The 15,155-nt window shown below is 48.9% G+C and overlaps 1 protein-coding gene across 1 annotated transcript; it reads left to right on the top strand.

Moving 5' to 3' along the window:
- The first annotated feature begins 234 nt into the window (after nucleotides 1-234).
- Nucleotides 235-5,583, top strand: HHEX (hematopoietically expressed homeobox). Its single transcript, XM_038139971.1, has 4 exons — nucleotides 235-731; nucleotides 2,323-2,501; nucleotides 2,728-2,778; nucleotides 4,361-5,583. Exons 1-4 carry the CDS (start codon nucleotides 353-355, stop codon nucleotides 4,592-4,594), a joined length of 843 nt encoding a protein of 280 aa, XP_037995899.1. The 5' UTR covers nucleotides 235-352; the 3' UTR covers nucleotides 4,595-5,583.
- The last annotated feature ends 9,572 nt before the right edge of the window (nucleotides 5,584-15,155 follow it).

The following is a 15,155-nucleotide window of genomic DNA, read 5'->3' as shown; positions in this document are numbered from 1 at the left end:
TGCCGTCGGGGCCCGGCGGGCGACAGATCGCGCCCCGCTGCCCCGGGCTCCCGCGGGCTGCGGCGGTGGTTGATTGGCGCCGCGGGGAGTTCGCTCGAGGAGGCGGGGGAGTGTTTGCCGGCGGGGGGTGGTTTCCCCCTTCCCTGGCCGGGCTCATTGGCCAGACGGCGTCGTGGCAGGAAGGGGACAGAGACCACGCGGGCTCCGCCCCGCGCCAATAGAAACCTATCGAAGGGTAACCCGAGCCCAGAGAAACCCGCGGCGGCGGTGCCAGCACCCAGCCGCCGCGGTCGGGGCCGGCTTTCCGCAGGGGCGGCCGGGGGCGCGGGGGTGCGCGGGCGGCGACCGCGCCATGCAGTACCAGCCGCCGGGCGCGGCGCCGGCGGCCCTGGGCGTCGGCGTCCCGCTGTACGCGCCCACGCCGCTGCTCCAGCCCGCGCACCCCACGCCCTTCTACATCGAGGACATCCTGGGCCGCGGCCCCGCCGCCGCCCCGGCCCCCCACTCCCTGCCCGCCCCGCCGCCGCCGACGCTGCCGTCGCCCAACTCCTCCTTCACCAGCCTGGTGTCCTCGTACCGGACCCCCATCTACGAGCCGACCCCCGTCCATCCGGCCTTCTCCCACCACCTCGCCGCCACCTATGGCACCGGCGCCTACGCCGGGCCCCTCTACTCCTTTCCCCGCGCCGTCGGCGACTACGCGCACGCCCTGATCCGGCAGGACCCCCTGGGTAAGCCATGTGCCTCCCCTCGGCTCCGGCGCAGATCTCGTCCCGTCCCCATCCCGCCGTCGGGGCAGGGGTAAATGGGAAGTGCCCGAAAGCGGTCCCCTTTCCCGCCCGCCCCGCCGCTTCTCTGTGTTCCCCCGGCTCCCTCCGGCCTCCGTCTGATTTACAGTAAATTAGAGACGTGCCGTGCTCCGGGTCTGTCAGCGAGACCACAGTGCGCGGCCGCGGTGACTCAGATTTGTTTTCCTTCAAACCAAGTGACTCTGAGAGTGTCCTTAGTAATGTCGCGTGTGGTTTTGGTGGGGAGTTTTAATTGTGCTTGGAGATCGCATGGCAGATCGCAGTCTTTCCTGCGGATGACTTGAAAAACAGTCGGGAGGCCGGCTCCACTCGCTGGGGCCCCCGAGGCTCCTCTGCGGGTCGGCTCGGGCCGGGTCGGGGGCCCTGGCGGCTTCTTCGCGCCTTTGGCCAGGGGAAGCGACCCCTCTGCGGGGGCTGAGCGGCGTGCCGGGGCTGCAGCACTTGTTCTTAGTGATTGCAAAACTGGACCTGACTCACCACATTTGTGCAGTGAAAGAGGCTGACCCTTTCCGTTCATACAGGAAACCTTGAGCTCTCGATAGGAGTAAATCTGGTTTCAGAAGCTGTTAAGTGTTTTCCTGGCCGCCTGAAGCAGGCTCTTCCCCGGGAGTCGTGCACATTGCTGATTACTTTATCGACATCCTCAATACAGACAAATTCAGGAAACACTCGACTTCTGATAGCCGGGATCCGTTTTTCTGATATTGTTCATTTCCTCTGTGTGGGATGTGACTTTATGACAGCTAAAATAACCAGTTGCTTCCTATTTTTTGAGGCTGTTTTGCACCAGAATTACTAAAGCCTGACGCAAGCAAAATCTCGAAAAACAATGCAGCAAATTGCAAAGGGTGCAGGCAGAAAAACAAACAGCGTGACTCAGTAGCACTGGCCGGAGCCTCCTGCCCCGGGACGCGGCTGCGGCTCCGCAGCGGGGCCGGTTCCCCGGCGTGTCGCTGCCTGCACCGCCTCGCCCCTCACTTGGCCCCGGGTGAGCCTGTCGGGCACCCCGCGGCCTCTGGCGGGCAAACCCCCAGCCGAGGGTGGGGGACATGCGGGCTCTTCTTCCTAGAAGCCCAGTGTGCCCTCCCGTTGGTGCATCACCCCTGCCCAGCCCCGCGATTTCCCCGCTCTCCGCAGGGACCCAGGCACTGTCTCAGAGAAAGGGAGACGGTTTCTTTAGGGCATCGCAGTGAAAGAGCAGAAGGAAGCAAAGGTCTTTTTTTTTTTTTTTTGTCTCTTTCTTTGCGAGATAGACCAACAGGAAACACATTGACGGAAATGTTGCCAAAGCCCGTAAAGTGACTTTAACTGGTCTCTCCGTTTGGCGAAGGGGAAAAAATCAGAGAGGGGAAAGATCAGAGTAGGAACTGAGAGAAATAAAATCAGGCGAAGGAAATTAGCGAGCCCTGGACCCGGCGCGCTACCAGGCCTGGGCCCGGGCTGGGCAGGGGCTCCCCAGTCACGCGTGTCCGCGGCCGGGCAGTGACCCTCGGCGCTGTGCCTCTCTTTGTAGGGAAGCCGCTGCTGTGGAGCCCCTTCATCCAGCGGCCGCTGCACAAGAGGAAGGGGGGGCAGGTCCGCTTCTCCAACGACCAGACCATCGAGTTGGAGAAGAAGTTCGAGACGCAGAAATACCTCTCCCCGCCGGAGAGGAAGCGCCTGGCCAAGATGCTGCAGCTCAGCGAGAGGCAGGTGAGGCCGTGCCCCCGCCCCGGGGAACCGCACCCCGTTCCCCATCGCTCCAGGCCCCGCCGTGCAGCTGCTGTCGCTGCATCGCTCCCGGGGACCTGACCGGCTCAGGGTCGGCGGGGAAGGGGTTTTGGGCAAATTCTTGCCTTTTTCTTGTGGCTTGGGTAAGGCTCTGGGCACTAACTGGCTCCAAGACTACCCTGCACCTTTTCTCATTGTTGTTGCTCAGGTCAAAACCTGGTTTCAGAATCGCAGAGCCAAATGGAGGCGTCTAAAGCAGGTACGTAGATGTTTCTGTTTCTATAGAAATAAGTATTTTAATTGTCTTATCTTACGCCGTGCTCGCCTATTCCAGGTTGTATGCAGAAGTCATCTGAAAGGCTGTTTAACCTCTTCACCTTGATTAAAAAGACAAATAGTCATGCTGGAATCCATGAGGGCTCGTTCAGGCAGCACTAACGTTAAAAGCTTCTAATGCAGTTCCTATATCAATTATGCCCGTCTTTCACACACCACCTATTAAAACTCCACGGTAATTGTTTTGTAAACCCATATGTTGTTTAGCCAATTAACGTGGAGAAGATAAGTAATTGTCAGTAAATTACTTAGGCAGTTTTTTTTGAGAATATTAACCGGTGTTTTAAAATGCCCTCTCTTAATAAACACAAGTCGATGTATTTTGCTAACATCAGGAGAAAGCAGGTACAAACACCTTGTTTATTTTGACGAGCCACATGGAAAATTGAGTAGTTTTTACCTTCCTTTCACAAGCAGTTACAATGCATGACCCTAAGAAGTTAAAGCAGTTTCCCTTCCCTTAGAAATCATGCTCAAGCAGATAATTATTTAGGGGTTTTTATGGCACCTAGGGACTCAGCAAAACTGAGGTCCCTTGGCTCAAATATTTTTGAAAAATTCCAACATTTTGGCCTGAGTCTGGCTTCAGTAAGTGTGACATGGATGCACACATTTTCCTGGCAAATTTGCCTTTAATACAAAAGTAAAAAGAAAAGTAAACTAATCACGGTACGCTGCACTAGATGAATCTGTTCTGTGACCTTCGCCCGAGTTTAACTCAATCTTCAGTTGATTTTTTAATAAAGTCCTATTATTCTGGCAAGAGGCCGCCTAGGGCCCTACCCATGCCACAGTGTCCGGAGAGCTCGCTTGGGATCTCGGCCATTTTAAGTCATTTCCTCCTTTTCATTCAGTCAAATCCATTTCTCCAAGCCTGCACAGTTATATCATGGGTTATAACGTGTCTCTGCCTGCTTTTTCTTTCACATAGCATTTCATGCCCCCTTAGGGGACTGGGCTCTCCAGAGAGGTGCCAACACAGGGCTACTCTTGCCTTCACAAACAGGGGTTTGGTTTGGTTTTAGCGGTGAGTGTTTTAATGTTGAGTTTTAGCTTAATTAGTAATTTTTTTCCATTTGCTTTTGGACCACTGATGGATTCAACCTCCCTCCTCTTGCTGTCGGGTGTAATTAAAGAAAGATCAGGGCAGGAGGAAGTTGTGTGTCGGTGTTTGTAGACTCATAATAAACATTTGCTTTGCTAAAGACAAAAGTTCAGAGGTTCCTGGGCTCCAGCAGCTCCTGGCTCTTTTGAAGTGGCTGCGATAACCATCACCAAGGAGCCTTATTCATGGCAGCAGCCCCTGTGGCTGTGAGGGAGTGGGATCAGAGCCCTCGCCCGGCCCTGTCCCACTCGGGCAGGTTTATAGGCCGGAGGCCCAGGGAGGCAGCAGGACACCTGCCTTTTTCTGCAAGGTGATTTTCCCACACAGCGCAGCTGGGATTCCCGCACCTGCTGTCTCTGTGGCCTCTAGTTCTGTACCAAGCAGGACTCTTTCATTGCAGGAGAACCCCCAGGCCACCAAAAAAGAAGAAGTAGAAGGTGCTGACAGTCACAGTGACCAAAGGCCGGAGAGCTGCCAGAGCCCTGAGCAGAAGGGTAAGGAGGTCTCCCTGGATGGCTCACAGTACACCCCCTCACCAGCCTCACAGGAGGACCTGGAATCAGATGTCTCTGATGACTCTGATCAAGAAGTGGACATTGAAGGCGATAAAGGCTTTTACACTGCTGCCCACTAACAGTCCCATGCAGAGAGCGGACCTAACTCGGCTTGTGCTTTACCAGGGGCTGGTTTGAAAGAATATTGTGCTACAGGAGAAAACTTTCACCGTTACATTGAAAGAAAAAAGCATCACCAAATAGACTAATTTTATAACAAGCAGAGAAAGAAAGATGTATTTTCTGCAAACAGTTCAGTTTTGGCATCTCTAATTTGGTTAAAGAACCATGGTTTGTATTTAATTATTTGTAAGATATGTTTGTACGATAATCAATGTTCTAACTGGAATACTATCCTGCACCCTGTCCTTACCCATGGTGGTGGAGAGGGTCTGAATCAGCTGCTGTCGGTGATCAGGCAAAACTCTTAACTAGTGTGGAAGTGAGTATGGATTGCAGGACTAAGCCCTTTATATGTGTAAACAAACGTACTTTAAATAGATTAATTTAAACGCCCTTTGTAAGCAGAGAAACATGTTCTGTGAAATAGGGAGGTATTTGACCATCCCGAGAAGTGCCTTATACTCACACCCTTTTATGTGCTCTCTACTGAGACATCTTTCTGTTTGTCAGGTAGAGTTGTCAGACAGATTCCTTTTTCTTCTTGTGTGAGATGAAATGTGCCTTCTCAGATTTTTGAGAATTTTGCCTCACAGTTTGGATGGTTCCATTTGCAGAAAAAAAAATTCTCCTTTATAATCTCTAGCACTGTTTTTTATGGATTTCATATTTGAGAAGAAAATGCAGGGAGTGATAGGGCCCTGCTGCAGGACAGAAACTGGCATCAGCTGCATGGCATAAGTGAAGCACACAGCCGTGGGAAGATAATGCCTATCGTACACGTATCTGCTTCTGTACATACTAGTTTTCTTTAAAAGTCTTGTGGTTTTATACCTCACATTGTTCATATTTTGTACATATTTGTTCAGTGTTTAAAAAAAAAGGCAAAACCTGGTATTTAATTTTTGATGGACATATCTGTGAAATAAACCTAAACTCTGCAACACTCGCCACTCTGGCCGTCCACTTACTGGCAGGAGAAAACCCAAACCTCTCCTCTGCCAGGTGTGTTGTAAGCGGCTTTTCCCTCAGTACTGTGCCAGCCATCAGCCACCCCGCAGCTTTCTGGGCACCCTCGGTTGCAGGAGTTTCGTGTGGGCTCTCTGCTGTATTTTCTTGCTGTGTTTCAGCCTCCCACCCCGCGTTTTGGTTTTGCCCGTGGCTGTGCCTGCACGGAAACGGGCTCTGTGGCGGGAGGAGGAAAACCTGGCTGGCAAGCCCGGGCTGGGAGCGTGGGTGTTTACCCCCGAGTCGCCCTGACCCTGGGGGGCCGGAGAGGGGTGCGGGCTGGAGGAGGAGCGGGGCCGGCAGGGTTTGCTCGGGGCCGGGCATCGACCCCAGCCGGGGCAGACGCTGACCCACCTGAGTCAACAGTGGTTATTCATCGGCCTTTCTCCGAAATGACTACGTCGACTCGGGGAAGGAGCACGGAAGCCGGGCTACGAGAAATGCTCCTGGGAGCGGGCATCCTGCGTGGGCACCCGCGGGGGTATTCAGCCCATCCAGGTGCCACAGTGAGCACCCGGGGGACAGGGATTTACACCCGCCCAAGTGTCACAGAGGCTTTTAGTGCCAAGAAAAGCTTTTAGACAACAACAAGTGACTATTGTGACTGGCAAGGGAGGATGGCCCTTAGAGCAGACAAGCTGTTGCTTCTAAGTGAGTTAATTCTTTCAGAAACATCAGCTGAGTTTTCTGAATAAGTGGCTTTAACATTGGTTTATCCGAAAACCGCGCTCATGAACGGGGCCCGAAAAGACGAAGTGATCGGGAGGTTCTGTGCCCCCTGCCCGAGCACAGGCTGTGGCCCCGAGCTGCTCCGGTCGGGGCCGTGGCCGGGCCGAGCGCCCCCCGCTCGCCCTGCGGCCCCGGGGACGCGGGCACCGGCCCCTGGTTTAACGCCGCCCGTGACACGGGCAGCTCCGGGGGTCTCCGGGGGGCTCCGGGGCGTCCCTGGGGCTCCTCTCCGCCTTTGCGCAGGGATCGAGCCCCAGCGCCGTGCGCGCCACGCGAGGAATCGCTGAGGGCGCAGACAGCCCATAGCGGAGCTGCGCTGAGGAGGAGATCCCTTCTCCATCCTTCGGCTTTCCCTCGCTCGGGTTGCCGTCCCGGGCCTCAACGGGGTCCCGAGCGGGACGGGGACAGCCCACCGTGAGTCCCGGGAGCTGCGGAGGGAAGGAAGAGTGGTGAGGTTGCGAGGGCCGGAGCAGAGCAGGGAGCGCTCGGGAAGACGCCGTCCGCGTCTGTTTATCTGTTTGTCTGTCCCGACCGATATCAAGGTACACGAAACCGGCGTCATCTCTTCAACGCGACTTCGTGTTATGGCTGTGCTTTCGCGATGGGAACACGCGTGGAACAGGGCGGCCGTGACGGGTGGGCAGCCGGCGGGGGCCTGTGAGAGTGGACGCCGGGCAAGCCCTATTTCCACCGGGGCTGATGCCGGCGTTCCCCGGCGGGACGAGCCGGGAGCCAGCCGGGCCCGATGCGATGGGCGGGGCGGGGGCTCTGCCCGAGGAGCTGCGCGGGGTCGCGTCCCGGGAGATTTGATGGGGTCCAGGGAAGCCGAGCTCGCTAACCCAGGCGCTTTCCCCGCCGTGGCGGGGATTTGGCGGCTCCCTGCAGGTGAGGAGCGCAGATGCGCCGTCTGCAGCCGCCTGGCCAGGGATGTGGATTTCCAGGGTGTCGCGACGAGTGACAAAGCGCTGTAACCTAGGCTGGGCAGTTGATATGTCCTTGCTCACCCGCCCACCCGGGAGGGGGCTTAGGGAGGTAAAACACACCGGAGAGGCCGGTCGAGCTGCCGGTCAGAAGTAATCTCCCAGCGGCCGTCCCTAATTTCCCCAGCTCGTTTCTACGCGGGGGAGACCGACGTGGGGATGACCACGGTGGGGCGGACGAGTGTCCCTCCACGGGCAGTCTCTTCTCTTTGGCAGGAGAAAAACAGCCAAAGCACTTTACACCGTTCGGGAAAACCTTCGAGCCCCTTCCGTGCCACCCTGCTCTGTCCTGTTTGTTTACCCGTTGGCTATTCCATGCCGAACTGGCACGTATGACCTTTCCAGCACAACTCCCGTCTTGTTTTCGACTTTTTTATCAGCCGATTCAACTTGAAAATGGTTATCATTTAGCAGAAAAACAAACAGAAAAGCACATTTTTGTAAGCAAAACGTTAATGATTGGAAGAATTGCACCAATTTCAGCTTGACAGTGTGTGATTAATCCTCCGGGTCAGGTACTTATATTTTTAGTCATTAGGTTCGTCGGCCTTTGATATGCAGAACTGTTTCTAACCTAATAGGCTATCGACCGGGCCGCTGTGTACTTTGACTCCGTGCGCAGCGCGGTGCCGGGCCCGCGGCGGGCGCAGCGCGGGATGCGCGGGCAGCGCCGGCCGGGCGGGGCGCGTCCCGCAGGGGCGGCCCGGGGCAGCCGTGGCAGCGGCCGGAGCCGCCCCGGCCCGCCGAGCTGGCCCACGGCCGGGGCAGCCGAGCCCGTCCCGCGGCCGGGACACGCGTGGGGCCGAGCGTTCGCGCCCGCCGCCAGCGCGGCCGCGGGGGCGGGGAGAGGAGAGGCGGATACGCGATGTTTGCAAAGCAGGTCACTTTAATCCTTCACACTGAAACGTCCAGAGCCTCTTCTATTGCACAATAATAGGAAATAATAACTCAGGGCTGCTAATTGTTTGCTTTCGCTGAAAAGGGCCTTCCTCTGGTCGTATTGGATAAAGGGAGTTTTATCCATCCACTCAGTTTAGTGGATGACAAGAAATGGTATTAGTCCTGGAAGACATCTGCTATTAAATGTCTCCTCAGAGGACCAAAAAAAGAAAAAAATCAGACAATAAAATCTGTGCATGGATTTTATTGTCTTTTAGCTATGTACGTATATGTGTGTGTGTATATATATATATATATATATATATGCAAAATGTTCATTTTGGAAGACATTATTTTAGCACATGAGAAAGTACCAAGACAGACAGAGCTGTAAACCTGAAAGAAGCATGAACCACAGGTCCAAGCATGCTGATCTGATTCAGATCAACTTCTCATTAACGTTTAGCAGTGGTTTGGGCTTAGTAAGGACTTGGTCCAGGTGACAACAGCTTACCAAAAAGCCTCTGCTGACAGTTGAGTCTCTGTCTTATTTTGAATCGTGGACTGGCTCCAGGCCTCCCGAGCACAGGAGGTTTGCTTATTCCTATTTATCCAAAACAGGAAACCAATGTGTATTTCTAAAATATTTCAGATGGTGCATGTCAAGGCCAAAAACACTTTACACAGTCGTGTAAAAGCCTTATCATGTTAACTTAAGTGGCTCCTTTTCACAACTCCATTGTCTGAGAGCTATTGACAAATGACTACTAAACCCCGGGAGTCTTAAGCACATCCAGACTGTGTTACTTTGGTCACTTCGAGTTATAACAGCAAATTATTGTTTGGTGGAGTCTTTCAATTGAGTTGGTGACTAGTGAATTTCCCCCTGAATGTTAGATACCCACCCATGTCATAAAGACATAATCTCTGCTGGGACTTATTGAGAGGTAGATCTTTCTTCCTATCAAATTGATACCTACCTATGTCATTAAGCCTTAATAATAAATAGAACTAATAGGTTTGTTTGGGTTTGTTGTTTTGTTTTGTTTATTTGGTTTTGTTTCTGGTTGTTTTGATTTGTTGTCGTTGTGGAGTTTTTTTTTTTACAAGAGAGCCTGATATTAAACAGTCTGAGAGTATGTGCTTATGCTTGTTTTAGAATTGTCATAGTGAGTTTTTCATTCTTTTTTTTTTTTTTTTTTTCCCTGAAAGTATTGTTCAAGATGTCAAATATACTAGCACAATTCTGGGAAAGAGATGTTCTGATTTTTTTCACTGGTAGGAGCAAACCAGTGTAAGGATATGTATTAATGACCAAGAATTTATCTGCTGACTTTTTACAAGACAATTGTTAGAGTGGGTATGTGTGCAAGCATGTGGGCTAGACGTTTTCAAGTAGCTGCTCAAAGGAGCAGATTTTTCAAGGGTTTTGTCTGAGAACATTTCGGTGAAAACAAAGTTAAAGTCAAAACGAATTGCTGTGGTGGCCTGTAGGAAATAAATCTGTGCTCACAGTGAGCTGGAAATACTGACACTAAAGACAAACTGAACTCCGGATTTCTTGTACAGTTTAGGCAAATGCTTTAAGTAAAAAGATTGAATGGGCATGAAAAATCAGCTGCCATCTCATCAGCCTTAGGAAAGGGGCCATTTCCAGGAGGCCTAATTCAATCAAGCTTTTTTAAGGACTAAAAATCCCATCTGACAGACACAGAGACCTCAAAACTTTTAACATGATTTTAGCAGGCTGAGTTGCAGTCAGCAAGGAGCCCAGAATATGACCTGCTAAAACTTGGCAGATTATATCAGTAGACTCTTAGTAAGTCTTGCTTTTGAAAAAGGAATTCCTGACTGAACTAAATCTACTGAAAAAAAAGGATCCTTTTTCCCTTGTTGTCTAGACAGACCCTTCAGAGCTTCCCTGCACTTCAATCTGTGCCATTGCTTTGAAGACCTATGAGGAGAAAAGTCTTGCTGATCCTTTTCTATGCTATTATACCCCTTGGCTGTTGCAGTGGGCGTGCCATTGTAAGGAGTATTCTGTCATTGTCTAGACAAGTATAAAAGTTGTATTTTTAGTATGACTTAGCAAACACTTTTAAACACCTTTTAGCATTTGACTTGTCCTGTCTATGCAAGGTTTCAAATCATGGTAGTCAAACCTTGTTAGCTAGTATCTTTAAAAACACAGCTTTTATCCTAGTCTAGACATACTGAGAGTTCTTGTCCTGGAGTACACCTACATGAGGGTAGAGCCATTTTAAAATGAGTTAGGACTGCCCAGTACCCTACAATTGTATCTCAATGACTTACTGCAGCTATCAGAGTAAAAATCAGAGGTTGAAAGGGGAAGAAGTAGTTTATTTTATACACATCAGTTCTTCCACTTCCTTCTCTGTGTAATAAGGAACCCTCTTACACAGCCAAAAACCTAATCTAGCACACAATCAGAGAGACCCGTTGTAGTCCTAAGGTATAGAAGGACCAGTTCTGCGAAAGGATGGACCAGTGGCTGAGGTTACTTTCCAGGGACTTATCCTGGAAGTTCTTCCCAAATGTACCTTGGAACTAGCCCAAGTTGCTGTGAGGAGTTTGGAGAGAATAACCCTTTAAGGAAAAGGTCTGCCCTAATTTGGTTCATTTTGGCTGGTGGGTGTTGCAGCCCCGCCAGCACTTCAGAGAAAATTTGGCTCATTGAGGGCATTTCGTTGGTCGATTCTGGGCTCCGTGGTAGTAAGATACCAGATTAAATTTATCTCTGAGCATGTCAGTGCCAGTTAGATGTGGGCAGGAACTGCGAATGAGTTGCTCTGTTGGCTGAAAACAAATATGGGGCTGTATAAGTCAGGGTGAGAGCAGCCAAGGGAGTTGAGCTGTAGTAGTAGAGACTTCAGGGACTCAGAGGCAAAAATGATGGGATGGGACAGTAACTCTGCAGCTCCATGGCATCCTGATGTAGGCAGTGGAGAAAACAAAAAATTTCTTCTGAAATTTGTCAGATAATGGAAAATTATTGTTTTGGGTGGAGGGTAGAGACTGATCTGACAGTCTGTCAGGAACCAGACTGAAGTTTTCCAAGTAAGATTTTGGGATAAACTAGCGGTCAGTACAATCCCTAGGAGATGGATGGGGTCTGCCCTGCAGAGCTAAACCCTTCTCTGTGGCTTTTGCCCTGGAAGCTCACGCAGACATTGGCTTGGTCATCACTAATGCACCTGGTATAATATTGTCTCCTTGGTGCAATACCCCCTGCAACTTCATGAGCGTTTTACTCCAAGTGAAGCATCCTAATTTGATTCAGTGGAACAGCAGCAACAGTGGCAGCAATAAAGATGGCAGCTCTTGGCAGTCTCTGCCATCTGAACCCACCTCTGTTAACAGGCAGCAGATGTACAACACTTCCCCAAAATCTTTGTGGTAACTCTGTTTTGGGAGGACTGAAGATCCATCAGATCACTAGTTGCTCTTGAAAATCTCAGTCAGAAATGTATGCAGATATTCTTTGTGCTGTTCACCACTTCCCATACTGTGGTAGGGGAAGAGAATGCTGACACTGCAATAGCTGAATAAAAGACACCCATTTTCTGCCCGTGTTGCTCTCACAATGAATATTGTTCGTGCTTGTTGTTGGTTTGCTCCACCAGCTACCCCTACCCCACAGCCTTTGGGTGTGTCTGAGCAGTCAGTGTATTCTCACAGAAAGTGCAGATGGTGAATATCAGTATACTTGAAAATATATTTATGTCTTAATTTAAAAACTTACATGGAAAAGTACAGTTTTTTTCTCCCTTTTCCACTTTCACCTGATATTTTTGCTGTAGCAAAAGAAATGCTACCTGCACATGGAAACAAATGTTTTTTCTAGGGAAGAGAATTATGCCACAGAGGTCTGTGGATGACATGACACCAGAACTCCTCTGAAAGTCCTGTGTGGTAGGATGCAACTGGCCAGCTTCAGAGTCTTTTGCAAGACAGCAGAAGTTCCCTGTGCTTGAAGTAATAAATATCTCACATGCACAGTTGTGGTTGGGGAGGGCGGTTTATATTGATTCATCATCAACCACTCCAAAATGAGATTGCTGTGTTGTTATATAACCCTTGGAAGGGGTTTCCTGACAACATTATTTTCTGTAATTTTGTATTTTTTTTCAAGATGATACTTTTGCCTCCCGACTGTCTCCTGAGCTATCATTCACAGAATTCATTAACACAACCTGTACAATCTTATTTCCTATATATGTGAGGAATAATCTAACACTGGCAAATGAGGCACACATGATGATACTTAAAAATGCATGTAAAGTATTAAGTTACTTGTTGGTTCCACCAGAACAAATGTAGGATAAATAATGCCATTAAATAACAAATGGATGAAGGCCTTATTTTTTCTTAGTTGATTACAGAATCTGCATTACTACATACTTTCCATTATTTGCAAATTACACCAGACAGATTGAATAAATGCTTTAAAATGGGTCCTGAACACTGGTTTAGAAACACAGAGGAAGTGGTTTCTTAGACAACTGCTACTCACATATTGATTTAATAACAGAGAGGTGGAGGGGCAAAGATGATTATGTTGATGTACTGAACTGTTGATTGTTTAATTGAAGGTAAAATTTTTAGCTTCACTAGTCAATTACCTGATCTCATTAAGTTCTTAAAAATCACTAAAATACCATTCTGGCTGAAGCAGCTGCACTTTACTACTATATTGTCTAAAGCATTAGGAAAATCATTTGCTAATGGTGATTTACAAGTGTAAACACGTGATATTTTTAGCATCTGAATAAGCTTTCTCCATGTGAGAGATTTTGAACTACTACCCGGCACCAGGTATGTAAAGGCAAAGAAGGATATGAAATGTGTTTTTATGTTTGCTTAAGTGAACCTTAAACTTCCAAATATTTTAAGGGTTCTTCTATTCGAACCTTATCAACAGGGTGGAAAATAGAAGTAGAAAATAATGATTTTTTAATATTAAAGCTGTTTCAAATATAAATGCAAGAAATTTTTCAGTTCCTGTCAGATAACAGAGGTTGTTTTAAGAATAAATACAAACTCAGACAGCATTTGGCATCCCTGTGGAGGGAGAAGCCCCGTGCTGTGAAAATGCTGAAGATGCCAGCCTGGCAGCACGAGGAGGACTCGAGAGCAGCAAGGACAACTCATCCTGGGCCTCTCCTTGTTACTTTGGAAGCTGCTGATAGAGGACTTTGCAGAGCACCTCCGGGATTCTATATGCCAGTGTGCACAGTACTGGCATGAGCACTGCCAGCAATCAGTGGCATTTTTTTGTATTTCCAAACATCATAGGAAGACATTCTTTCAGGTTAACACATTTTCATTTTGCAGGACGCCTGTCCCAGGAAAGGTAAGTGATCAGTCAATGGTCATACAGTTATGTAGGAAGCCTTTTTCAGAACCTGTATGGCGAAGGTTCTGTCCTCGTGTACTTTGTTTGGTTTTTAAATCAGTTCAGAGAAAGACAGCTGGTTTCCATGCAGAAGGAATCTGGGATGAATTTCTTCATTCCTGCAAGCAATGTGACTTCAGTCACGAGAGCTTGACAAACTCTCAGAAAGGAGCTAGACACCTTTTTCTCTCAGTGCAAAGATGTAACAAGGTTATGAACAAGTCCCAAAATGAGAAAGAAGGAAGACCTGGGTTGTATTTTTCCCCCTTCACAAAGGGTTAATGAGACATAGTAGTAGTAATTATTTAGAAGAAATTCAGTAGCACCAAGATTTCCCAGGTTTTGGGAATATTCCCATTGATGTCCAGTTCTGGTTCTGTGCCAGTCCATGTGCCACTTAAAATCTCTTTGGAGTGAAAAATGACTGTCAAAATATGAAAAGGGGACAAAAGCACACCGCACTGACAAAGAAATGTGCCAGTTCCCCAGTCTTGGAGCACATGCCTCCAAACTTCTTGGGAAATAAAATTATCTTCCTATAATTACCTATTATTGCTTGAAGTTCCCATCCATCAGTAGCTCCTAAACTACTGGTATGGTTGTTACTTAGGTTTTTAGGCACTTGAATTGAAGTGCAAAGTGCAAGGCAAATCAAACTGCTAGCGTTGCATTTTGATGTCATGTAAACTGGCAATTACATTCTGCACAAGGCAGTGATATAAATTATGAGATTAACCCAAATTTGAGGACATTCACATGGAGTCTTCCTTAATACTAGGTAGGTGACAGAAAGTATTTTTGTTGTAACACAAGACAGTGGGCATGAAAAGGACAAAATCCAGTTTTTAAGAAAACAACATCGATTTAGGTCTTTCCGAGAGCAAAACTACTCAGAGTCTGGAGTTTGGGTTTGTTTTCCATTTTTTTGGGTAGTGCCTTTTTAGTGTTTGGGGCGGGGGAGGTTTTGGCTCTGTTGTTTATTGACTGTGGAATTGTGCAGAAAGAGTAGAAGCTGTGTAGAACCGTTCCCAGACTCACTGATATTGTCAAGCCAGAGAAGTTTGTTGTGCCCGTGTGATTGTGATCAACCAGTCTGCCCAAAATGGTCCTGCAACCTTTCTCAGGTTAAAATAGCACAAACTCATTTTTGGACGGGGTAGAGCCTGTGTAACTTGGTTTACCCCTGCAGTTCTTGGAATGATAGGAAATTTGGCTGTGACATTTTACAGGAACAATTAAACCATTTTAAGCACTGATTCAATGGTAATTCTTGGTGATAGCTGATATCAACAGTGGGTTGACTTCCTACTTGGTAAGTGGGCCAGAAAAGCCATTCTGGTGGAGAGCCTGGAAGGTTTGCTGTGAGCAGAGCCCTGTGCTCCAGGAGATCTTGCACGGAGATGCTATAGGAGTAGCCAGCTCAGGAAAATGCCTGGGGCCAAATATTTGCAGAACTGTTCTGAACTATCAGGGTCTTTGTGGTTTTGAGATAAGAAAATGAGGAAACTG

The sequence above is a fragment of the Motacilla alba genome, chromosome 6, assembly GCF_015832195.1.
Source record: "Motacilla alba alba isolate MOTALB_02 chromosome 6, Motacilla_alba_V1.0_pri, whole genome shotgun sequence".
NCBI lineage: Eukaryota > Metazoa > Chordata > Aves > Passeriformes > Motacillidae > Motacilla > Motacilla alba.
This window is presented reverse-complemented; position numbering and strand designations above follow the sequence as displayed.